At 39.1% G+C, this 27,827-nt stretch overlaps 1 protein-coding gene across 1 annotated transcript in view; it reads right to left on the bottom strand.

Annotated features, from left to right (window-relative positions):
- Positions 1 to 23,862, bottom strand: part of LOC126236974 (26S proteasome regulatory subunit 7) — a 47,543-nt gene extending 23,681 nt beyond the window's left edge. The window contains exons 1-4 of the mRNA XM_049946692.1: positions 23,706 to 23,862; positions 22,850 to 22,887; positions 10,593 to 10,766; positions 583 to 722 (exon numbers count right to left, since the gene is read on the bottom strand). Of these exons, the coding sequence (XP_049802649.1) occupies positions 583 to 722; positions 10,593 to 10,766; positions 22,850 to 22,887; positions 23,706 to 23,778 (425 nt within the window). The 5' untranslated portion in view covers positions 23,779 to 23,862. The remainder of the gene's footprint in view (positions 1 to 582; positions 723 to 10,592; positions 10,767 to 22,849; positions 22,888 to 23,705) is intronic.
- Between the last annotated feature and the right edge of the window lie 3,965 nt (positions 23,863 to 27,827).

Here is a 27,827-nt window from a genome sequence, read left to right as displayed (position 1 = left end):
CACAGACAAGGCAGTTATGTCTTCACATTAAGAAAAATCTTTGAAATCAATTTGTAAATCTATCTGAAGACCAAATAATTCAAATCAGATGAGCATGAAAGCAAGAAGCAGTCACTGTGGCAGAAGAGTAAGTGTATTTAAATATGCTAAGCAATACATAGCAGTAAAAATGGAGTACTCCATCTGTCCTATTACTACTACAGAACACTCCAGTTTCTCCTTCACGAGTCAGAACAGAGCTACTGCTAAAGTGCTAGCTCTCCTCTTTATACTCATAGCTAACAGTTTTAAACACTTCCATTTTGTACGAGCATGTGTGTATGTGTGTGCGTGCGTGCGTGCGTGCAAGCGAGTGCCTGCATGCTCTTGCAACAACTTTAATGCTGAAGAATAATCTGATGAGTTAAATTTTAACATAATCCTCAGTCAAAATCATGACCAAACACTATACTAAATTTGTAATTTCTAAATGTACTCCATCAAGTTAATGTATGTATGTGTATGCACATACACAAAATTTATTTGTGAAAAAGATTTTTATAAATAGAACTGAAACATTCACCAGAAAATTATTTTTCTTACCCAACTCTCATTCCTTCTTCAATGTCAGTAGGTGCCACTGAATCTGCCAAATCAACAACAAACTTCGCAAATTGTTTGACATTTATTATGTATTTTGGATCATCTGAATCAGCATTTATGATTTTTGTGCACCGTGCAACCTGCAAATATTACAAATATTAAATCACATGTTGTACCTGTATTAGTATTTGTTCATATCCCATTACAGAACATTTTTCAAATTGAAACTTAATTGTATTGCTAAAAGTTTATGTTAATGAATGAAAATAGTACTTGTACAATGCACTCAACATACACGACATACAAACCTGTTGGTGACATCAGTTAATAATTAACTGCAGATCTCTTTGATCTCACATCATGTCGAAACTGTTTCTCACTAGGACAGGAGAAGTCGTTACATCTGCACTATGTATGAATAGTGCAACAGCGACACTTTTTATCACATTTATCTGAACATCACAATTTCCTTATTTCTTGAATAATTTTTCATGTATTCTAATGAACAGTAGTATGAAATCATTTGTCTTTAGTATGAAAATGTGACAATTATACTGTGCGTAATCTTTGTAATTCATGCATAGGTATTAAGATAGTAATCAATATTGAAAAGACAGAGGGAAGTCCCAGCATGACTGAATGGTATGCAAGCCAATAGAAAACGTGTAACAGCAAGTAGAGTATGCACTAATTCTAGAACAAAGCAAGTAGAGGAGGAGGAAACACGCAGAGTAACGAGCTAGGATAAAGTTCACATAAATTATTCCAAACAGACCACAGATGCAACTGAGTAGAATTCTTAATGATATGGCATATATTTACATGCTCTGGTTTAATATTATAATGCTACGATGAGATTCAGAGAGTATGATGTGAAGAGCCACGGTTGTACTATTATCGTCAGCATCGTCACCACTGCAGCTTAATTCTTTGTCTACCTCCTGGCAAAGTAATGTTTCTGAGTTGTAATATTAGCATTAACTAGTAGTTTATGATGTTTATTTAACATACACGTGAATCTGAACTTATTTTGTCAGGCCTATCTTATTCACCTAAGTCATATTACCTGAGTTAGTTTTCCATTCGTGTTCCTTTATGCAATCTGAGATTTGGTGAAAGTGGAAATGCAAAAAATTAATTTGCTTTCTTCACTGTGTTAATTACTAAGTGGAATTAGTAGTTTAATCAGAGATGCTTCACTTGTTTCAACTTCTCTGCATGCTCGTAAAAGTAAGTTACACAGTTAATACTGTAAAAAGCTTTTGCTTAAGATTTCTCAAAGAAGCACTGTTAAAAGTAATTTTGATAGTACACAAATCTGAGATTGAAAAGAGTAGTAAAACAGGTACTGCACTATGCCAGTTTAAGAGCCTACAATTTTACCTGAAGATCAGACAGGTCTGCAAACTAAATTTTATTACTGAATATTGTGTACATATTTTCTACTCTTTCACACAATGATGGTGTTTGCAAAGGAGTGCTAAAGAGTATCTCACAGTTTAAGAGTCCCCATACTTAAACTATTTTTCTCATGATTACTTAGCATAAAGTCTCTACTTAATATTTGTGTCAAGATTTAAACAATTTCTTTGAGTGGGAGTTTAACCTAAAGTGAAATAGTTGGCAATAACATATTGTAGGACCTCATATATACATTCTTGATTCCTTCATTAATCAGCTGTTTGTCACTGACAATATTTTGTTTCCACCTATTATGTATGTAAACTAAAGATTTGTTAAAATGTACATTAATGCACTACATCAGAGTTAGGGACATTACATGCATCTATCTTTGTAGCTCATTAGTAGTCTCGGTTGGTTAACCCCTCCCCAGTAAGGTGGCATAAGGCTGTTGCACTGAACAGAAATTACATTGAAAAAATTACGTTTTGTAATCATAAGATTGGGGAATAATATGGCGTGCTGGAATCCTGAACAAAATCAACCTGCTTTCAGAAACAAAATTGTTGCATTACTTATTGAATGCCCTCATAATTCCCCATTTGCAGGGACAAAGGGGCAAATCACACAGGACTGTCTGTTGCGTATAAAAATCAACAACAAGAGAACGAAACAAGACATCGCTCTGCTCTCAGTTTTATTTAAAACTTCGATATCTTATCTACATTTCACACATTGCAATGTTTTTACCTCTGCAAACTCTAAAATTTTGTGCAATGTTTTACCTCATTTTAGGTGATGTAGTAGCTATGATATAACAAAAGAAATTCAGTCCTTTATCGAGAGAGTATATCAGACTGCAATATGTGATAAAATCAAATTTTTCAATCATCAGTTTTCTTAAAATCGGATGGTAAGTATTTCTTTGAACATGCAGGGTGCGTAACTTACTAGCTAGTGCAAGTTACTGAAACACATTCAGAGTGCTATTAATGATGCATGATTAGCATAATTGATGTTAGCACTTTCTAGACGGTTTTTCTTGTTCTGCGTATCTAACTTGAAGAGGGTACAGTGCATAGTGTTCATCCAGGAGTATTTTGAAGTTCATTACCATTTGTGCTGTGACTAATTACTTGATTTGAGCTAACTGTACTGATCATTATTATTGGCGAATTACTATTTTGTCTGGTCAAAGAACCTCAATTCAAAACCAGTCATTTTTTAGTATCTTCAGATACATTACTATACAGGAGAATAAATTTGAATCTAATTGCTTTTATTCCAATCAGGCACATGTTCAGTCAAATCAACCCCAGACAAGTAGTAACATTAACGGAATCTACAAATAACAAACACCAGATTAGTGTTATAAAGTGAAACAGGAGCAACAACCTACCCTGTAGAGGCACTACACAAGAATATGTAACTGTAGATATTAAAAACAGTGATAAAATCAGACATGTTTATTTACAACCAGGTCATCTTGTAAAATAAATAGTCTTAATAAATCATTTGCAAAAAGGTAATAGAAAATATTCCGAGTTTGAACACAGAACTACACCTTAAACAGCATTACTATAAACCAAGCTCAAAACAATAACTCACATCAGGAAGAGAGATATGGCCCAACAATGTAATATGCACCAGCATTATCTGATTTCATGTACCCAACTGGATCTGAACAACAAAATGACTGGCACTTAAAAGCACAGTTGTGCTTGAAAGTGGAGGCAATGCCATCAGTTTTTCATCACTCAAATACTTAGTACAGTTGTGGCAGCTATAAGTGTGCAGTTGACACTGGACAAAACGTGTGCACGCACACACGCGCACCACAGATTTTCCTTTGCAGGACTGTATTTAATGTCTTATCACTTTTCTGTGGACTATCACTGATAACTTCCAATATTCTCTTGGACAAATAAACTACCACATAGAGAAACATGCACATATAGAAAATGAATGAAAACAGTCAGATAACTGACCTTAAGAATCATCAGCAAATGATTGGTAATCTGCAGCTGACGTAGCAGAGCAATATAATAATGGCAAACAGAACAGAGCAACATCCAGCTGGTTTTTGCCATGTTGTGTGTCCTCTTCACATACAGCTACCAATCACTTTGTTATTCTAATGCCAACATCAGTTAAGTATTTGTCATTTTGGGCCAGAAATCAAAACCATGGTTGTCAGTCTACTGGCTACTCTAATCTGATACCTACCCCATCTCTTCCTTTCTTGTCCTACTCTGGACATAACAATACATTAAATGTTGCCAGTAATCTGTTTCAAAAATTTAATCTTTGTCTGCTTCTACAGTTTGTTCCTCTACTGCTCCTTCTAGCACTAAACATTCAATATTTCTGGAGATTTTACCATGTCGCATTATCTGTACTAATAATAAAACTGGGAAACCATAGAGAGAGAGAGAGAGAGAGAGAGAGAGAGAGAGAGAGAGAGAGTGTGTGTGTGTGTGTGTGTGTGTGTGTGTGTGTGTGTTTACACATGCCAATCTTCAAAGCTACTAAACGAATATACATATAATTTTCACAGGTAACTTGAGCATTGATTGGGGCAAGATACAGGCCTCATTTCATCAAAATCTGATCACAGAAAAAGAAAGATATTGTAATTTAAAGTTTTATCTAAAACTGTATGCTCAGCTTAGTAGTTCGCAAGTTTGATCATGATGGCATAATACACCGAAGAACCAATAGATGGTGCTGTTTTTAACTTTGTGGCAGATGTTCTTTCAAAAGTTTACATCAGTGACAGAATAAATGCACATTCTTGTCTTTACAAATGCAAATAGTGAATTTATTTGGCTAGGATATATGGAATAAATGATTTTGCTTTGGGTATTGAAAACTTAATGACATTGCTTTGCTTCAGTCTGCTTTGTAACTGTCTACTCAAAACATTTTGATTTCATTTTGTTTTTGATTAAAACATCTAGATAATGGCTGAGTCTTCCTGAATGTGTCAGAACGACGAAGAGACTGGGCACTATGTGGGGTCTCAAGAACCCATTGATGATTGTGAGAAAAGTCTTGCTAAAGCTTGAGAACATCTGGCTTTAACTCGCTCTTTGGGAAAGCAACACACAATTGTTAATCTGAAAATGCCGTGCATTATCTCTCTTCTCAGAACCTCTCACTCACAGAGACAAAGTTACTTCTCTCCAACATATCATAGAAGTGGTAATTTTGACGAGAAGTGGGGTAGGTGAGCAAATTTTTTTTTTAATACTAAATCCTGATTATTCCTAACGATTAACCATTTTGCTTTAAATGTGTACAATTCCTTGTGTCATGCCATGACCACAAACAAAGCACAAGGCCACACAATGCATGTTGCGGGTATGGAACCTAGTGTACATTGCTTTCATCTGGCCATGTAGCGCTCTCAATTGTTAGTGACACAAACAAGCTCTTCATTTGCACTGCCAATCATACTACTTCAAATGTTGAATACAAAAAAGCTTTTTAAGTGAAAAATAAATTCCATATATGCGAAGTCTCATGCACTGCTGTAAGTGAGTACCCAAACACCGGGTTTCTCAGCTAGTCCTTTAACATGATTTACACAGACTATAATAAAACTGGTTATGGTGAGACAAAATGCACTAACTGATCTCAAATAATATGAAATGACTTGAGTCCCAAGTTAAAGAATCGAAACCCAAAAATCCATTACCAACTAACCATATGAAAATGTATAAATATCAACACATATAAACATTTTAGGTAATTACTACATTTGCTATGGACTTCTTAAAAAGAAAGGCAACAATAAACAATTGTTTGTACTTTCTTTTTGTAATGTACACACTTCAATAAAAGCTTGGAATATCACACAGTTTACTACAATGACTTCTTATATAAGATACACCCATTGAGGTTTGTACGATACCTTATTAACACAATAAACATAATTCCTTCTGAAAACAAGAAGGATTTATGTTACTTACAAAAAAAAATCATTACAAAACAAAGCAAGCTGTCTCCTAAACATACATTTTGAAAACAGAAGCAGTGAAAATCTCTCTCTCATAAAAATGATTATCAGTTTTCAGTAGTATGTCCTCCCCACACACAGATGAGGTTCCATTCTGTGAGGCTTGCTCTGGATGAGACCATCAAGGTCCCACTCCTCTATGGCAGCTTAAGCGAGATCATGAAGACTGTCAGGTGGATTCAAATGCTCTGCAATGGTCGCCTTCAACAGGTCCCATGCATGCTCAATTGCATTCATGTTGGGGACTGTGCTGGCCAATGGATTCAGTTGATGTTGCACCTTTGAAGGTACCAAGACACAGTGCGGTCTTGTATTGTCATTGACTAGGATGAAGTTGTCACCAACATCACGTCTTTAGGGCCTTACTGTCATTTGTAGAACCTCTTTGAGGTATTGGTGACCAGCTAAATTGCCGTACATGGGAACTTAGGGATCCACTGTCCCATCACTACTGCTGTCCAGAACATTACGCTTCCACCTGCAAACAGATGGACTGTATTGGTGTTCCTGGTGTCATTTAGTTGTCCTCTAAACGCTAACATATCTAGTGTTTGGTCGCAAAAACCAGTCCTGGTCTCATCAGCATACATGACATTACTACATTCTGCAATGGTGTCATGTTGATGTGCAGGACCCTAGGTCCTTCGATTCCGTCGGTTCCATTTGCTTAGTGCCAAACTTCTCATTGGCCTTCTGAAATGATGCACTGTTTGGTCTGAGATACAAATATCCCTGTTGTCCCAGAGAAGACATTTCCAATATTTATAGCAGTTGATGCTGGGCACCTGCGAGCTGACAGTTGGAGGAAATGATTCTGCATTGGTGTTTTCATAGAAGGATGACCACTGCGAGGTCTATAATTACATTTACCATCTCTCTGTACTTTCTCCACATCTTAGACATACCACTTTGAGTGTCATGTAACTGACTGGCAAAATCTTGCTGTGTATGACCTGCTGGGTGTGAAACCACTATCTTGACTCTTACCGAAGTGTTGCATGCCTCTATGTGGCACGTTACTGCAGTGCCGAACACTAACAAACTGAATGAAGCTGTTGTTGATATTGAACTGCTCGCTGTGTGCCGCTGTGGCAGCAGTATGTTTACATGCCAGGGAAACTGCCACAAAGCATGCCAGTAGTAAACACCATCCAGTATATGGGCTCTAACTGGATAATGCATGAAGTGCCCAGGTCAATGAGACCTCTAGTATTTTAGACTATATTTTACGATGGTACTCCAATTTTTTGTTGAGCGATGTATATTCCGAAGATGATTTTGCATGAATAGATTGATATAAGATAGTATTTCCTTTGCTACATGCTATTATACATAATTCTTCATTCTTGTTCAGTACAAGTATGGAGTGTGAGTTATGTGTGTGTTGAGTTAGCATGGAGGTTCATCTAACTGTATTATGAAGTGAAATGCAATTACTAAAAATATATCTATTTGACAACAGAAACTCAACCAGTGCTCATATTATTTAAGAAAACAAAGCCCAGCATTACCTAGATCAGTATACGAAGTTGCATTTCAGTATCTAACACCGACATGGATTACAAGCCTAAAACTTTCAACAGCGAAGAATAATAATAGGTAAGTACTATGAAAACTACTGAAATAAATTCTACCATTGTTACCTCTCTCGACAGTGTGTCACTATCTCAGCATGCCAAGTTCTGTGAAACTGTGACCAGCTGCCCAAACTTAAATTTACTTCAAAATGAATGAATCGACTTGGGTTATAAGAGGGTGGTGACAGACTTTCTTCCTCACCTTTTTTATAGTACTTTTTAATTTTGCACTTTCTCAATCTACTTAAATTTTAACACTTTTGCTACATTTTATTTCAAATGTTCATAAAATCTTCAGTTTTACCATAATCCAAGTCTACTTCTACATAACACAGAACATCACATAATGCCTTCTCCAATTCTACATCAATATTTGATAGCAAGACTCTTCTTCAAGTGTGTGTAATTGCTTCCTTGTTTCAGTGATCCACTAGACACAATAATCCTTTCTCTTTATCAGGTATCAGCTATACAGCAGTTATATTTAAAATTCTAGATGTACAACTCGTAAACTTCCTTGGATTCAGGATTTCACTAACTAGTTTGGAATACCCTTTAAATGTGTAAAACGCCCTCCATAGAGACTCAGATCCTTAATGTATGTTTCACTACATAATTTTTAATATAAACCGTAACATCTGAAACAAATGACATGCTTTTCTTAACAGAAAATTATATTGACGAAAGAACAGGCATGGAGACAAAATGACAACAAATATTTTCACATCTATGTCAAAAGTATCATCATGCTGAATGAGCTGCTATGAAGAACAACTTAAACCCAGATTTTGAAATGGTTATGTGCCTTTTAATAATACTAATTTCTCCCAGGCCCTTTATAAAATGCCATCTGTTTCAAGAGAAGACACATACCAAAATCTTGATACTTTTAAATGCATCTGTGCTTTGGGAGAATACAAATACACCAACTTTAATGTGTTAAGAACTTTCTTGATACTTTAGCATTAAAGTAACACTGGTAAATATGCTGGAATTAATGTTTGCCAGAAGAGAGCAAAGTCTGATATCAAAGCGATTACTTTGTACATGTCAAAGATATACGGTAATTAATATTATTTACAGCACATATATTAAAAATTGATGCACAAGATGCAATTCAAAATACACAGTACTCAGTGAAAAGACAAAAACTGTTGAAAATAGAGCAATTATTAAAGAAGTCAGAAGTTCATATATATGTTTTTTCCCACGCAATTGCCATATTATTCCCAACACTTCTGGTATAGTCAGCAGTTTCTTCAAAGCTTTGGCATAAATTTCTATCACGTAATATTTTAGCCAGTTTGCACAGAGTTTTGCAGTTTATACCTTTAATCAAAATGGTTTGAGGCAAGCCAGTTTCTGAGATGTTAGAAAAGATGAAAGTCACTAGGTATGAGAAAAAGCACTCTAAGGGCGAGTATACAAATCCCCCGTTGAATTTTTTTTATTGTGGGCACTGTTTTCCCATAGTGCAAACAGTTTTTGACTGCTTATTGTTTCATTCACAATTCTCAACAAAGCTGCCCAGGAAACTTCTGGAAATTCTCAAGAAAGGTGATTTATCAATCCTAAAGAATTTAGGAGTAAGAGACCACTCACCTAATAGCTACGACCAGCAACCAGCTGTCCACAAGAATGAATACCCATTGCCACAACTTTGGCCAGGAACAAAGTTGACCACCCAGTAGCACAACACAATGCTGAGCATGACATGCATGGTTTCAATGTTCACTTCACAACCCACACCATCTGTTTCTTTCCCTCCAGCACAAGCTTTTCTGAGCTACATAGAGGGGAGTTATCCTTATAACAAATCCTTTGTTCCTGTACTCCTACTGGCCTCAATCTCTGCTAACTTACTGTCCCCACACCCTCCAACCAATACTTCCCTACCTTTGTCTGTCTTGTGCCCTGTCACGCCTTCCCAATTCATGCCTCCATGTAATCTTCTTTGAGTGCTGCACCATTCCTGGTTTATGTTTGTCGCCTGCTTAACCCATGCATCTACCACCCCTCCCTCCCGCATCACTAACCTGCACACCTGCGCCCTTCGTCTGCCCCTCTAATTGTCTGTCACCCTTCCTGCCTCCCCCCCCCCCTCCCCACTAATGAACACTAAAATGGTTCAAATGGCTCTGAGCACTATGGGACTTAACTTCTGAGGTCATCAGTCCCCTAGAACCTAGAACTACTTAAACCTAACTAACCTAAGGACAACACACACATCCATGCCCGAGGCAGGATTCGAACCTGCGACCGTAGCGGTCACGCGGTTCCAGACTGTAGCACCTAGAACCGCTCGGCCACTTCGACCGGCTTTTCCCCATTAAACCTGCCAAACTGCTATCCAAGGGGACGCATGTGGGCGCGCGCACACTCTCTCGCTACTATATCCACCTGTGTGGCTTATTTCAAAGGTTAAGTGCCAGACTACACATACTAAAGGATTGAGATTCTAGTCCCAGTTGGACCTAGGATTCTTCTTTTTCACATATCACTCCTGTCACATCTGGCAATGATTTGACAATGTAAAAATTGCCAAGTTCAAGCACTTTTGTGATCTAACCAACCTTCAGGTTGAGGGTGGCATTATGTGTATTTAAAAATTTAATCCCTGATTGAACTTCACAAGACTGGCCAGAATGGTTGAAACTGCACACATTCTGAAACAGTCTTGCAGAATCAAGCAATAATGAACAAGAAAGATATATTCATAACTTATTATGCACAAATGAACTTATCACTACTGCTAATCACACTTCACACACAATCAATTCCTAGCTTCAAACATCTCACAATAACCATCTAAAAATTTCTGACCAAGTATCCACTTTTGAGAATAAAATAATGTACTTGTTCGAGATTTTATGAAATGAAAGTGAAGGAAACAAGTAAAAATGAGACAAATCAAACAAAAAACAAAGAATATGAAACATGGTATGAAATATACTTCAATCCCAGAACTCAGTTACAAATGTAGATTTAGAGCTTAAAAGCACTTCACACACCTGCAATGGCTGTTCATTCTGCAACGTCTGTTTATCAGCTGCTAAGTCCCACAATGCTGGAGCTGCTAAACCTGTGTCAGATTCTTTTATTCCTGTTAGCTCATTGACACGTTTAATTATGGTCTGGATATCATCTTCTACTGCTTTTATAGTTTTTGTATACTGTCCCTGGCCCTGAAATACAAAAAAAGGATTCTCAGACAAATAACAACTGGTAAGCCTTTGCTGACAAAAAACCAATGCAAGAATAATTTTAAGCAGATCAAAATGGAGGAAAACTGACTGGTCAGCTAAGTTGAAAAGGACAAGGAATCCTCACACTACACATCGTAAAATATCGTACCTAATACTTTATCAGGAATCTAGATAACCCATAAAACATTAAAACCACTTATCTAAATACAGGGCAAGCCATTAACTAGACAAATTGCTGCCTTTTTTGTGAATACGAAACATAATCCATCAAAATGTGGTACACCAAAAGACTGTACCAGAACTACACTTCTCTACGGTGAGGTAAGATTACCACAGAGCAAAGCATATACAACACAACCATAGTACCATCATGATTGCCAACAACGCTGATACAATCTTTTGGGCACACAATGTATCAAGTCTTTGGCACCCATACCAAAATGTGGTGAGAGAAGTTTTCTTAAAATGACTGAATGTTTAAAGAGACCCTCTTGTTGCTGTGGTCTTTGGTCCGAAGATTGATTTGATGCAGTCCTCCATGCTACTCTATCCTGTACAAGCCTCTTTATCTCAGAATAACTACTGTAACCTACAGCCTTCTGAATCTGCTTACTATATTCATCTCTTAGTCTTCCTCTATGATTTTTGCCCCTCATACTTCCCTCCAATATGAAATTGGTGGCCCTTTGATACATGAGATTGTGCCCTATCAACAGATCCCTTCTTCTGGTCAGGTTGTGCCACAAATTTCTTTTATCTCTGATTCCATCTGTCTTTTTTGACCCACGACAAAATGGTACTGTGGTGTGTGGCGTCACTATGGCACAGAGTTTCTGAGTTGGTTGTATTTGTAGATGTGTTCTATTTGATGGTGCCCTCTGGTGGCGGATGTGGACATGCCGAGTTTAATGAGTGGTATTGAGTTAGTTGGAGTTTTGGTTGTCATTGTACTAATATTGTTTCGAGTTTAGTAGTTGGCCCGGTAACGTGGGTTATGGAAGTGTTGAGTGAGTTAGTAGCGTTTTTTCTTGTTTGTGTGTTTGGCATTTTTGTTAGGTCTGATTAGTTTGGTATTTGCTTTGTGGAAAGAAGTCTAATTTTTTTATTAATTGCATTTTTTGTTAGGTATGGATAAGATAGGGAAGCTCAAAGTATATCATTACATTCTGAGACGTGAGATGATATGATGTCTGTCATACAGTTTCTGCAGATGTCTGGTCTTATTGGTTAATATTTTAGGTGGCAACAACATGAGGTTGACGATAGTTCCGGCAGCTCAGACCAGGGACATGTACATGTGACTTTGTCGGCCTGAGAGCGTGCATGCGTGTGGTGGCAAACCTACGTGGTATTGTCAGAGGATTTTGTTGGTAAGAAATTTTTGTTTTGGTTTTACTCTAGTAACTGTGATGTTTTGTGTGTTGTATATTTATGGTACGTCAATTGTGTTTTAATTGATGTAGTGAATGTGGGGTACTGGGTTTTTGAGTAGTAGGTTTTTTGGTTCCACCTTTCGGGGTTGTAGCTCCCTGCCGCCGTTTGATAAGCAGCAGCCAGCAGCAAGTCTCACTCGTAGCTCACTTATTTGTATTATAGTTTAATTCTTAACTTCTTTGTGTGTTTTTGGGTACTTGCATAGTTTAATTCACAAATCTCGGGCGTATTATAGTATTTGAGAGTTGTAGCATCACGTTTCAGTACCCGTATAGGGTAAATTCGTGTAGTTGTCAGTCATCTGTTTTGAATGGCTTGGGAGATAAAAAGAGAGGAAAAAATGTTAGGGATGGATAGGGACTGTGCCTGTTGTGTACGGTTTCAGGGGGAATTGACCACCGTCCGTAAACAGCCGGAAGCTGTGATGGTCGTGGTCTACAGGCTCCAGGCTATTGCCTTGGGCCACAGTGACAATGGGACACCTGAGGCGAGTGCTTTGGCACCTCTGGAACCTGTAGAATTTGCCAGGAATCTCTGATGCCACTGTGCCCTCTGATTCGGACATCCCTGCCAGGTGGTGATAGGCAAACCGTGGCGGGGTCGCGAATCCCTGGGCGGAAGGCGAAAGTTGGTGCTGGCCGCAAGGCTGTACCCTTACACCTCCGTAACTGGCTTGAGGTACTGCCCACTGCTGAAACTACTTCTGAGCCAGCAAGGGCCTCACCTGTTGCAGCAGTGGCCGGTCTTTCCTGAGAGGTCCAGACAAGTGCAGAGGGTGGGATTGCTTGTCATTGGGAGCTCCAATGTTAGGCGTGTGATGGAGCCCCTTAGGGATATGGCAGCTAAGGACGGGAAGAAAGCCAATGTGCACTCCATGTGCATACCGGGGGGAGTCATCCAAGATGTGGAAAGGGTCCTTCCGGATGCCATGAAGGGTACAGGATGCAGCCACCTGCAGGTGGTGGCTTATGTCGGCACTAATGTGTGTCGCTATGGATCAGAAAAGAATCTCTCTAGTATCTGGCGGCTATCTGAGTTTGTGAAGACTGCCAGTCTTGCTAGTGTGATGAAGGCGGAACTCACCATCTGCAGCATCGTCGACAGGACCGATTGCGGACCTTTGGTACAGAGCTGATTGGAGAGAGTGAATCAGAAGCTCAGATGGTTCTGCGACCATGTAGGCTGCAGATTCCTCGACTTGCGCCATAGGGTGGTGGGGTTTCAGGTTCTACTAAATAGGTCAGGTGTCCACTACACAGAGGAAGTGATTACACAGGTAACAGGGGCTGTGTGGGGTGGACTGGGCGGTTTTTTTTAGGTTAGAAAGTCTCGGGAAAGATCAAAAAGGGCTCCAGTCTCAAAGAGTACAGGGCAAAGAAACGACGAGAATCGACAAATCAATAGTCAGTATTGTAGTTGTAAATTGTCGTAGCTGTGTTGGACAAGTACCAGAGCTTCAAGCGCTGGTAGGAAGTACTTAAGCTGAAATTGTTATAGGAAAGGAAAGCTGGCTACAGCCGGAGATAAAATTTGCCGAAATTTTTACAGAGGCGCAAACCGTGTTCAGAAGGGTAGATTAAATAAAGTAGGCAGTGGTGTGTTTGTGCCTGTTGGTAGTAGTTTATCTTGTAGCGAAGTTGAAATAGATAGTTCCTGCAAATTACTATGGGTAGAGGTTAAACTCAACAGCCGCACCAAAATAATAATTGGCTGCTCCTACCAAACCCCATCTCAGATGACATAATGGTTTATCGGTTCAAAGAAAACTTTAATATCATTACAAATAAGTACCCCACTCATACATTTATAACTGGTGGATATTTCAATCTACCCTCGATTTGTTGGCGAAAATACATGTTCAAAGCTGGTGGAAGACAGAAAACATCTTCCGAAATTGTACTAAATGCTTTCTCTGAGAATTACTTCAAACAATTAGTTCATGAGCCCACACGAATTGTAAATGGTTGCGAAAACACACTTGACCTCTCAGCCACAAATAATCCTGATCTAATAGAGGGCATCATGACGGATACTGGTATTAATGAACACAAGGTCATTTTAGCGAGGTTTAAAATCATATCAATCAAAACCACTAAAAATAAACGCAAAATATATCTATTTAAAACAGCAGATAAAAATTCTGCTTGATGCCTTCCTAAGAGCGAGTCTCCATTCCTTGCAAGCTAATTATGTAAGTGTAGACCAGATAAGGCTCAAATTCAAAGATACAGTATCGACAGCAATAGGTAGATTCATACCACATAAGTTACTGAGAGACAGGACTGATCCACCATGGTACACAAAACACGCCAGAACAGTGTTGCAGAAGCAATGAGAAAAGCATGCCAAATTCAGAAGGACACAAAAAATACCGTCACTGCGCAATAGCGATGGAAATGTTAACGATGATGGTATCACTAAAGCGGAGTTACTAAATACAGTTTTCCGTAATTCCTTCATGAAAGAGGACGAAGTAAATATTCCAGAATTTGAAACCAGAACAGCTGTTAGCATGAGTGACAAAAGTAGATATCTTAGGTGTTGCGAAACAAATCACTTAAGAAAGGCAAGTCTTCCAGTCCAGATGGTATACCAATCAGGTTCCAGACACAATAGCGCCTTTCTTGGCAATCATATACAACCGCACACTTGATGAAAGGTCTGTTCCTAAAGACTGGAAAGCAGCACAGGTCAAACCAATATTCAAGAAAGGAAATAGGAGTAACCCATTGAATTACAGACCCATATCACTGACAATTTGCAGTAGGGTTTTGGAGCAAATTCTGCATTCAAACATTATGAATCACCTTGAAGAATATGACTTATTGGTACATAACCAACACGGATTCAGAAAATATCATTCTTGGGCAATCTTTATTCCCAAGAAGTAATGAGTGCTGTTGACAGGAGACCTCAGATCAATTCCATATTCCTAGATTTCCAGGTTTTTGATACCTTTCCTTAGAAGCAGCTATTAATCAAATTGCATGCATATGGAGTATCATCTCAGTTGTGTGACTGGATTCACGATTTCCTCTCAGAGAAGTCACAGTTCGTAGTGATGGACAGTAAATCATCGAATAGAACAGTAGTGATATCTGGCGTTCCACAAGGTAGTGTAATAGGCCTTCTGCTGTTACTGATTTATGTAAATGATCTAGGTGATAATCGGAACAGCCCCCTTAGATTGTTTGCAGATGATGCTGTAATTTACCGTCTAGTAAAATCATCAAATGATCGATTCCAATTACAAAATGACCTAGAGAGAATTTCTGTACGGTGCAAAAAGTGGCAATTGGCATAAAACAAACAAATCTAAGGGCTGTCAATTCAACCAAATACCTAGGAATTACAATTACGAGCAACTTAAATTGGAAAGACCACATAGCTAATATTGTGGGGAAAGCAAGACAAAGACTGCACTTTGTTGGCAGAACACTTAGAAGATGTGACAAACCCACTAAAGAGACAGCCTACATTACACTTGTCCGTCCTCTGCTGGAATATGCTGCGCAGTATGGGATCCTTACCATGTAGGATTGACGGAGGACATCGAAAAAGTGCAAAGAAGGGCAGCTCGTTTCGCGTTATCGCGCAAGAGGGGTGATAGTATCACTGATATGATACGCTAGTCAGGGTGGCAGTCACTGAAACAAAGGCGATTTTCTTTGCGGCAAGATCTATTTACGAAATTTCAATCACCAACTTTATCTTCTGAATGTGAAAATATCTTGCTGACACCCACCTACATAGGGATAAATGATCATCATAATAAAATAAGAGAAATCAGAGCTCGAACGGGAAGATCTAGGTGTTCCTTTTTCCCCACACGCCATACGAGAGTGGAATGCTAGAGAAGTAGTATGAAAATGGTTCAATGAACTCTCTGCCAGGCACTTAAGTGTGAATTGGAGAGTAGCCATGTAGATGTAGGTGTCAGTTTGTTGGTATACCTGTGGCTGAGCTATGTTCAAGGTAAATACCTGACTCCACTTTTTGGGGTTGTAAGTGTTTTCTTTTTGGTATCGGTAGCTGCATTTCACTATACTTCCCATTCCTGCGATTTTGTTGGTGTAGCGGAATGCTGAAATTTAATTTTTTTATATTATTTGTTTTGGGGTGGTGCAATGTTTTGTAATTGTTGTATATTTAGCTTGTCCCTGCCATAAATCCCCAATTTTCCGCAGTTGACAATTAGTTTCACTTTTTTTCATTTTTATTTTTATTCACATTTGTTGCATGTTTATGTAGTGACATCATTGTCATCATTTTGTATACAATGGAAGTAGCTATTTCTGCCATACTGATGACGTCTTAGGTCAAAGCAGACAGGTGGAATCTGACACTTCTGTAACACCATCACCTCTTCATTAGTTATGTGATCTATCCCATCTATTCTTCGGCATTCATCTATTGCACCATATTTCAAAAGCTTTCATTTTCTTCTGTCTAAGCTATGTTTTACTTCCACACACATTTACACTCAATACAAATAAAGGGTGTATCAAAAAAAAAAATCATCCGATTTGGCATGACTATATTTCTGAAACTAACAAACATACAATGAATTTTGTTTTTTAATGAACGGAAAACTCAAAGTTTTCGTTTTTTCATACCTTTTCATAAGTGTTCAATACGCCCCCCATGAGATGTACGACATATGTCAATGTGGTATTCTAACTGTTCCCACACTGCAGCAAGCATGTCTTAAGTTACAGCTTCCACACCTGCCGTTATGCGATGTCTCAGTTCATTCATTGTTGTAGGAAATGTAGGCACATAAATTGAGTCTTTTGCAAACACTCCACAAGAAATAGTCACATACAGTCAGGTCTGGTGACCTTGGAGGCCAGTAATGGAAGGTTAAATCATTTGGTCACTAATCCTTTGATTTAAAAATTCCCACACTTCCAGATGGGAGTGTGGCGGTGCCCCATCCTGTTGGGAAATGAAATCGTTCGAGTCAGTCTCCAACTGTGAGAAAAGAAAGTTCTCAAGCATATAGATATATGTGCTTCCTGTAACAGTGTTCTTGGCAGAGAAAAAATGGACCACACGCCTTTTACTGTGGAACTGCAAAACACATTAAATTTTGGAGAGTCGTGTTGTACAAATTCATGTAGTTGTTCCATACCCCATAGTCTCACATTATAACAGTTCATCTTTCCATTTAAATTGAATGTTGCCTCGGGATTAAAAAGTAAGCGTGGAAAAAAACTGTCATCCTCCATCTTTCCAAGAACAAAATTAGAAAACTCCACATATTACTGTTTGTCACCTTCACGAAGAGCTTGCAGTAGCTGATTTTTGCATGGTATCACATGTAACCATCAACGCAACACACGCCTGTTGGACATCGGGGGCACATTGAGCTGTCGAGCTGGGATGTCTGTGTCAGACACTCTGAGATGGCCCAGCGATTTGCCTTTACACAAACAACCTGTTTCTCCGAATTGTTCATCCCATCGTCTAATGCTCTGTGCCAATGATCCACACCATACCGAGTACGAAAGTCACGCTGTACAGCTATTTACAACCAGCACAATGCAAAATGTAGAACACAAAATGCTTTCTGTTGTCCCCACACCAGTTTTACTAGAACTGGAGTGGGTGCACACTGCTGCTACTTAGTAGGAACCATTTAAAACTGAATAATTTGCTCTTTTCAACAGCACATTGTTCATGCACATATCTCAAATAACATAATAGTAGTGACCTTTTTTAATCGGATGATTCTTTTGACGCATCCCGTACTTTCAGAAAAGGCTTCCTAACTCTTAAATCTGTATATGATGTTAAATTTCTCTTTTTCCGAAACACTTTTCTTGCCACTGCTAGTCTATATTTTATATCCGCTACTTCAGCCATTGTCAGTTGTTTTGCTGCCCAAATAGCAAAACGCTTTTACTACTTTTAAGTGTCATTTTCTAATTTAATTCCCTCAGCATCATGTGATTTAATTCAACTACATTCCATTACCCTTGTTTTGCTTTTGTTGGTGTTCACCTTATATCCTCCTTTCAAGACACTGTCCATTCCCTTCAACTGATCTTCCAAGCCCTTTACTGTCTGACAGAATTACAATGTCATCATCAGCAAACCTCAAAGTTTTTATTTCTTCCCCCTGAACAATTCCTACTAGACATTTTTCTTTGGTTCCCTTTATTTCTTCGTCAATGTACAGATTTAATAACACCAGGGATTGGGTACAACCCTGCTTCACTGCCTTCTCAACTGCTGCTTCCCTTTCATGTTCCTCTACTAGTAACTGTGTCTCCTATCTGTACAAGTTGTAAATAGCCCTCCCTCCCTGTATTTTACCCCTGCTACCTAACAGAAACCCTGTACTGGAATAAAATATATAACATTTCCCTTGAAGTTCTTTTGCATAGACTTGTGGCCTTACACACAAACCTACACAAAACTTCGTGAAGCTAAGTATGTGACTGTGACGGAACTCGTACCAGTCACTACGATGGGGTAAAGTAATCCTCACGTGTCTTCAAATAGGGTACAGTCAATTACTGCATGCCTTTACACTCAGGGGGAGGGTTATTCATGTGTGATACCTGTTGCATGCCACCTTAATAGAGTGCATTTTATATTCTGATCAGACAGCAGCAGCATACGCAAGTGGGCAGCCGACTTCTGTTTTAGGTAATGGTGAGCTGAGTGTTGCAAAGCTTTTAAAATTTTGTGAACTGTCTGAACTGCAGTCCAAGGTCTTCAGATGGAGGTTTGTGGGTCACAGTCTTCAACAAAGTGAGTGAGTGTGTGTGTGTGTGTGTGTGTGTGTGTGTGTGTGTGTGTGTGTGTGCGGCGCGCGCATTTGAGGGTGCACACACATGCATCTGTAGTGCACTCTTGAAACTTGGCATGTGGTGATTTGTATGCGACAGGCATCAGACACTGCAAGATCCTTGCGCCAAATTGTACACCATACATTGAACTGTCCCCTATTCGCAGCCTGATCATGACGACTTCATCCTGTCCACGTGATTGGTCCGCTGCAGCTACACAGTTGGTTTCACTAACTGCAGCTTGCTGTCTCTCAGTCTGGTTAGGTTCAGTTGGAAGGTGAATCTGGTTGAGAGTTCGTGAAGCCAATGAATATGAAAAAAGGTAACAGAATGATTTGTAGTGTAGTCTGGTGCCTAAGATGCACAATATTTGACACACTTTTCATTACACAAAGTAAAACTAAGTTGTAAATTCAGGAGACTTAAACCTGATAACGAATATATACCTGACTATTTTTATGCCCACCTGTGCACATAAACTACAAAAAATGCAAGTGGAGTCCACTATGCAAGTTTTATCCCTCAGTCCTTGCCACTCATCATCCAACAGTTACACGGCTTTCTGACTCAGTGGTACAATGATAGCCTGCAGGTAAACTGTGCACTGTCACAATGGGTTCCCCGCAGGCCTCCTTAGCTGCTAGTTTATGTCACTTTCCCGAATTGTTACATCTCTTAGAACCTTGCAGAATGCTACCCACTTCTCCTGCTGTTCAAGGACGGGTAATTTGTCCTGTAGTAACTGGATAATTTTGTCTATTGGATACATCTGCTGCAGTGGTTAGCAGGCACTAAGTGAATCAGAGCAGGTGAGAATTTTTCGGATTTGGTGTCACTTTGTTTGCTGCTATATCTTCAGGTTTGCAAACAGCTAACCACTAAAAAGTGTAAATTGCTTAGGGAGTTGATACCAGAAGACAGTTGTGGAAGACTAATATTAATCAAAGCTATCTATAACATTAAGCAACACAAAGTAAGGACTGAATTGACCTCATTATTTAAACAGAACTGTTAGTTATGCATGAAAGATATACCAAGCATTAAGAGAAAATTCTCTATAACTGGAGGTGAATGTGTGTTCACGATGCAGTACACTTGAGCAGTATTCAAAAATGGGTCACACTAGTGTTCTATATTCGACATTAGTGAAGTATCCGATTCCACCCGTTGCTTTGACCCACGACATCAATATGGCAGAAACCGCTACTTCCAGTGTATTCAAAATGACAATGCCGTCACTACATACACAATAATGTCTCACTCCAAAAATAAATGAAACTAACAGGACAATGGCGAAAAATTCAGAGTTTAGGGCAGCAACAAGCTATATATATCACACCGCACCATCCCAAAACAAATATAAAAAAAATTAAATTTTAACATTCCCTACACCACCAAAAGCAAAGGAATTTCAAATTTCCCTTGCGCTATATAGCTCAACAACAGCTATTTATAAAAAAAAAAAATCAACACCCACAACTCCAAAAAGTGGAACCAAAATCACAACTCGAAAACCCAAACACCCCATATTCACTGCATCAATTAAAACTCAGCCGACCTACCACGAATATACAACATACAAATAAATCATAATTACTACAGAATAAAACCAAAACAAAAATCACTTACCAAAGCCTGCGGCAATATCAGCTATGTTGATCCCCCCCCCCCCCACACACACACACACACACACACACACAAATATACACCCACACCAGCGCCACATATAGAAACCCCCTGATCCAAGCTGCCAGAACTCTCGTCAAACTTTTATTGTTGCCACAAACGTGACACCTAACATATTCAGCAATAAGACCGAACATCTGCAGAAACTGTATGTCTGACATAATAAAATCACCCATCTCAGAATGTAATGATACACTCATGAACATCACTGTCATATCCATACCTAGCAAAAAAGCAAATAAAAAATTAGAATTCTTTCCCCACAACAAACATCAAACTAATCAGACCTCACAAAAACATCAAACACACAAACAAGAACCCACCGAAAACACTTCCACAACCCATATTACTGCAGCAACTACCTAAACTCAAAACCATGTTAACATGATGACAACCAAAACTCACATGAACCCAATACCACACGTTTAACTCAGCACGTCCACATCCACCACCAGAGGACATGATCAAATACAACATGACATCTACAAACACACCCAACTCAAAAAACACTGCCATAGTGACATCACACACCACACCACCATTATGTCATGGGTCAGAGCAGACAGGTGGAATCTGACACTTCCATTGACTTTATATGTGCACCACTCTTAAAATTCTGTCAAATCGAAGTCAACCATTCAACCTTCCCTACAACCGTCACCATACCCCATTTCATATCACTTTGCAACATTATGTCTAGATATTTACCTGACTGTCGAGCATTGCACTATTACTGCTGTATGTGAATATATACAAGACCGTTTTTCCTACATATCTGCATTAAGATACATTTTTATACAGTTAGCTTAAGCTGCAATTCGTCACACAAACTACATCCACATCACCTTGTATCCTCTTACAGTCAATGACAACAACTTCCTATAGGCTACAATACAGCATCATCAGCAAAACAGCTGTAGTTGCTGCTCATCCTGCCTGTCAGATCATTTATGTATATCTCTCCTACCTGCTTCATATGCTCCTCCCTGCCCAAGTATGACACCTATTTGATGTTGACCATTTCCCTGATGGCTCTATATAAATTTGTCCATATCCAGCCCACTAACTATGAACAGTACCTCAAGTTTGATAGCTGCAATATCTCCATACTAAAACATCCCTCTCATATTGTCTGGCTATCCATGGACAGCACTTCTGAAGCGTCGGACAATCCCTTGCCCAAAATAGTGAAGGTCTTCTTAAAGCTTTCACAGAAACACATTACCCTCCAAACAGTCCACTAGTTGGTCATCTGACATACATACAGTTTGTACCATAAAAGTGGTATTCTGCCACCCACTCAATCTACAAAAAATCCCTATTGCATATGAATGCCTCTACGCCAATCTCCTTGGCACATGGATCATATCCCTGTGTAGGATCCAGGTGCAAGAACTGTTCCATGCAACCACCCAGTATATCCTATACCTATATCATGACAGGTATATCCTACCATATCAGTGACAGGGCTACCTATGAAAGCAGTCACATCATACACTAGCTCTGACGCATCTTCTACATAGTATGTTTTATGTAAGCATGACTGCCCACAAACAATCCATACTAATGAATGGCCACCACCAAACAGATCAGAGTTGACTACACAGCAAAGAAGTCGCTGCTGAATGTAAGGTACTCTACTCCAATGGCTGCTTCAGAATCTGTGTCATCTGGATCCTCCCCCTAAACAGTTACCTCTCTGAATTATGTTGATGGAAACATGCTCAAAAAACAACCATGAATTTCACAATTCTCATGGTATCAGTCTCTAATACCCCCTCATCTCACAATCGCACTCAGCCCTCAGAAGTCATATGTATATGTAATTCGTGCACAACTAGCATATTGAATAACAGCTGTAATTTACTGTTATTCTGAGACTTTATTTACTCTAATCCCTCATAACAATCACAACACACACATCAGATATCAACAGCAAAGTTGACACTGTAAGCTTAAGCAAATATCAAGTGTCTTATTGACATACAACTCCCAGTCAAAATAAACTTTTTTAAGGCAGGTTTTTCAACTGCATGACTAGTAAAAAGGTGTAACTTATAATAATTAGGTACCTACAAATCACAATTTTATATAAATGGCTCATACACAACAAAATTTTATGACAAAATTTTTGGTACTTACATATGTCTTCAAAAGTGCTATATCACCTTCATCCAGAGCTGCAACAGAAGACTTTTCTGTAGTTACAAGTCTACTGCAATCTTTCGTATTTTACAATCTTTAGTATTTAATATTCATAATTTATTCAGTCAATGATCATTTGAAAATGATGTATGATTTGTCAGCATAATACATACAAAGACATAAGTCATACTAACACACACACACACACACACACACACACACACACACACACTTGTTTAATGAAGACAGGACAGGTGGTCAGCAATGGTCTTGTTGAAGGAACCATCCTGGCATTTATCGGAATTGCAGAAACCTTAAATCAGAACGGCTCAACAGATGCATTATCACATTCGTGTATACCCAAAGCACAATTCTTAAATTTACACATCCCTGAAACAAGTTGGCTTAATAACACGAAAAATAATTAAATAATATTCATTTTCTACCAACAACTCGTGGCTCCTGTCGTCTTGAATGGCCTTATGATGCTTAAAAGCAGGGTAAAGGCTATTACTTAAGAAAGTGTATAAACTATGGTAAAGCAGCATATCCTGTCAGTAAAGACCCCAATTGCTCAAAATCAAGCCTCTTGACTTGCAGCCTTGCTTTTAAACCTTTACAGTATTTTTGTACTTTTACGCACAGAGCTTATGAAAAATGATCAGAAACAAGATGAGCAAACTCTAAACATTATAAACTGAACGAAAACCAACCATACATAAACTGATCACGGATTCTTCTTCAACTTCACACTGCTTTAAAATGTCACGGAACATCAACACAGAAAGAGAGAAATCTTACTGATAATCGTCCATTTATTAAATTACACCCAACGTATGAAAGCTACACCAACCTTTAATCTCTTTCTCTTCTTCTTTTTCCTCTTTCTTCACCTTTCGCATGTCATCTCCAAGAAAATCTGGCATTGTCCCTCTTTAATTCTAACCTCAACGAACACAACAAAATGACAAGCCACTTCCAATACACAGTACACAGCTACACTCAAAGATGCTATACCTCAAAAGCGGAAATGGGCAAAGCTCCTCATACATAGTAGGGCACACGGTAGAGCACTTCCGTCGCGCCAAAATGTAGTGGAGTTCGTTTTTCCGCCGGTTTGCGGATTACCGTTATTTGCGCATGCAAACCGCATATACACTGAGTTTATAAACATTTTTCTTTTTGCAGTAATTTTCCCGACTAAGTTCGCAATATGTCTGTATCTACGTTCGTTGCTCGTGTCCCCATCTACAGCAGCGGCAAAAGTTTCACCACGTGTATTCGCATCGTCTCCACTCCGAAGCTGGCAACAAACATTTGACGTTGTGTTGACGTATTGTGTACTACGCTAACTTCAGGGAAGAGAATGAATTAGTTAAATGTGGCGCTGCAGTAAGTCCAGTTCACACTTGCTGTCACGTCACCTGAAAACATTCCATAAAGCCTTTCACATGGTGGCTTTGTCACATGCACGTCGTTTTCATGGTTTCTCGCAACTCCTTGGTTTCTCGGGAGAGAAGTTTTGACGGTGTCGTCGCCCAGTAGCATCGGAAGTTAACCTACTTTCGCCGCATTCACTCGTATTATAGCAGTAGATCAGATATCTGAAAGCGGAAGGTTACTTATGTTTTACAATGAAAGAACAGAGCTTACACTTACACTGTGCATAAATAAGCACATAAGTTGATGAACAACTACCATTAAACAACATTTTAAGTGAAAATGTTATCTCTGTTGAAACAGAAAAATTCAGTTATTTCTGACGTGATCAGTTATGTAAGAAAATAATAATGGATAAGATAACAGAGACCTATTTACTCCCTTATAAAAATTGTTTCATGTGTTTGTATGTATATATTTTCGCTAGGAAATAAATGTCGGTATTCTAAGATGTGGTTTCACTTTTCAGTACTTTATCACACGAACTCATCAAGATCAATAGCGATTTTGATCGAGATAAACTTATGCTTCAATGTTCTTTCTTCTTTGGTACACCACTGTAGGAGTCTGCAGACAGCATCAGCTAAATGAAAAATCCGTACAATACGGACGTTTATTTATATACGAAAGCCGACTTAGGAATTTCCCCTCGTGTGAGACCGCTTGTTCAAGATCGAGTGTGTTATCATAATGCAAGATCCATGAATTGTCTCGCCACACTTTCTCACAGGCACCACAATACGTCCTGACCGTACCATCGATTAACAGTTTGTCCTTGTGGCACGAATTCATGATGAGCTAATCCTTCAAAGTCAAAGAAAACTATCAGCATGGGTTTGAGATTTGACCTGACCTGACAAGCATTTTTTGGTCTTGGAGAACCTTTCCTGACCCATTGTGAAGACTGAAACTTGCTCTCAACGTCATACTTGTATACCTACCTCTCATCACCAGTTATGATTCTCTCAAGAAACATCTCGTTCTCATTCGCGAATCCAAAGCTCTTCACAGATTGCGAGGTGAAGGTCTTCCTGGTATTGAATCATGAGCCATGGGACGAACTTGGCGGCAACACTATGCATTCCAAGATAATGTGTCAGGATTTCATGACATGATCCAACTGAATTGTTACATTCTTCTGCAATCTCTTGGACAGTCAGTATTCGATTGGCAAGCACATCTTCGTTCACGTTCCTGACATGAGCGTCGTCGGTAGCCATCAGAGGGCTTCATGAATGATGGTGAGCTTTAACTTCCATCTGGCCATTTTTAAACCATGTAAGCCATTTGTAACACCCAGTATGGCTTAAGCACCCATTAACACAGGCTTCCTGCATCTTTTGGTGTGCAAAATTTATGATGAAAAGTGTTTTGATCAGTTTTCAAACTTAAAAAAGAAATCATGGCCACTGATGATGGAAAATCTGAACCAAGATAGAAAAAATGGTGCAAGCATGTTGAGTTGTCTAGCAGCGAAGAGCAGTTTAGAGAATTAATTAAAATTGCTTATTTTTTCTTTGAAGTGCCAGCATACAATGCGCGTGCTGAGATGTTGTTCTCCTTAATACAACCAAAGTGGATAAAGGAGAGAAATAGCCTGACAGTTGAATGTGTAAAATTTTATTTGTGCCAACAAAAGGAACTTTTAAACAAGATTCAATCCAGTGAAAAATACACAAGGGGCATGGGATCTAAAGAACAATATATATACATGATGTGTAAGCTATAACCTTTTTTATTTTGTTCATTTCTTATCTAATATAGCCATACGATATCATCATAAAAGTGAAGTAACAATGTTTCATTTGGCTGTCCTGAAATGGTTTGGTTTGGATCTCAATAGGAACATCACAGTCACTGTTTTGCAGCAATCGCACTTTCTTATCTAAAAAAGAACCAGTACTGATTACCTGGGCTATACTACAGGTAAGAGGTATAGTAGTCAAACTTCTTTTTTTTTAAAAAAAAACGCCTTTTTAGAACAGTTAGATATGATATCACATCAGCAGTCTTCGCCTTATTCTACCATTTTATCAAGGTCCAGACTAGAAGTCTGGATATCAATTCTGTTGTGGATGTCCACATTTTAGGGTTTCGGGCTATGCTAAGTGTATCAGAAGTACATAAAAGGATTCAAGTGCTGCATATGTCATGCCTACAATGAACAATGCAGCTTTTACTGGACAAACATTAGCTGATCATTTACTTATTTTAGAGAACTGTGAAACTGCTTGCAGAAATGAATAGGTGGCAAACATCTTCAAGTTATGATAATTTACTAATTATCGTTTCACTTGTTTCCTCCTTGCTTTTTTATATGTGCACTTCTCTGCACCTTCTTCTTCCTCTTCTTCTTCTGTCTGTATCTTGTCATCATTTCTTTTATGAAAAAACAAAAGAATTCAATTATATGTTATTGAACAGTGGTTAAGTGAAGGTCGGTTGGACTTGTATATACTGTACAGGATGGCAGCCAGTCAAGAAATATTTTAGGGAATTGGTTTAAAAAATTTGTTTTAATGGCCCAGTCGAATCTTTACAAGTTTACTCCCAGAGCAACGTATGCTATGCCTACTTGATACAAGTTGACTGTCTTTCAGAACCGAGACAGATCTGTCCAGCTAAAGCTGCTGACAAGAGACGCCTTGAGCCCTACACTGATACTGCTAGTGAATTCACATCATCGGCTTTAGCCAATAGCATGTGTGGGTTACAGGTCACGCGTGTGGATGCTGGAGCATTCTGCAGTGCAGAGCACAGTTGCCTCTCTGTCTTGTGATCCAGACCTCGAGCAGAACAGATGTCCTTAATGGGAGGCAGAGCCTCTGGCTCTGCATTCCATGAGTGGCCACCAACATCAGTTAACATCCCCTTCCACTGCCCACTTCAATTAGTTGTTTGAGCTACTAGACTGGCCTAACCCTGGTAACTTCAGACCCTAGGCGTGCCCCTTCCATGCCGTACACTGAAACATATTCTCTTTATTTTACCTAATTTCCTGTACTGTCATTCAACAGGAGCCCTGGATGCCTACTTACAACTCCTGACCGCTCGACCTTCTGTACACTGTCATAATAAGTCGGATCCAACAATAATTTCCCCACTTCCTTGCCTATGTAGATTGGAGTCAGTATCGTGATTCGTTCCCACCGATCTGTCCATACGGTGGTCGTTTACTTTTAGTTCATGTCTGATGTTGTCAGTCAGTATTCACTGCTGTTATTGTGCCACGAGTCGAGCCTGTGTGCTCCAGCGCGTTGGCTATGATGCCATGCCAGATGCTATGTCTGCACATACCAGCACTTGGGGCAAAATCTACTGCCTGCCTGTAGCAGCACACAGCACCGACACAAGCTCACTGAGTCACTGAGTTGCACCTCACAGTGCACGTGAGTAGTAAGTGCGCTCTGGCGCTATTTGATGGTCGCAGCAGGCCCAGCATCCCCGTTGCTGCCAGCTAACTCTGAGCCAGGTGCGGAAGCACGAAAGGAATATGCACGATATGTCCTTGCCACTGCTGTGATTCACAGAGCGC

The sequence above is a fragment of the Schistocerca nitens genome, chromosome 2 (genome assembly GCF_023898315.1).
Source record: "Schistocerca nitens isolate TAMUIC-IGC-003100 chromosome 2, iqSchNite1.1, whole genome shotgun sequence".
NCBI lineage: Eukaryota > Metazoa > Arthropoda > Insecta > Orthoptera > Acrididae > Schistocerca > Schistocerca nitens.
Note: the sequence above shows the minus strand (reverse complement) of the source record. Positions and strands in the feature narration are given on the sequence as shown.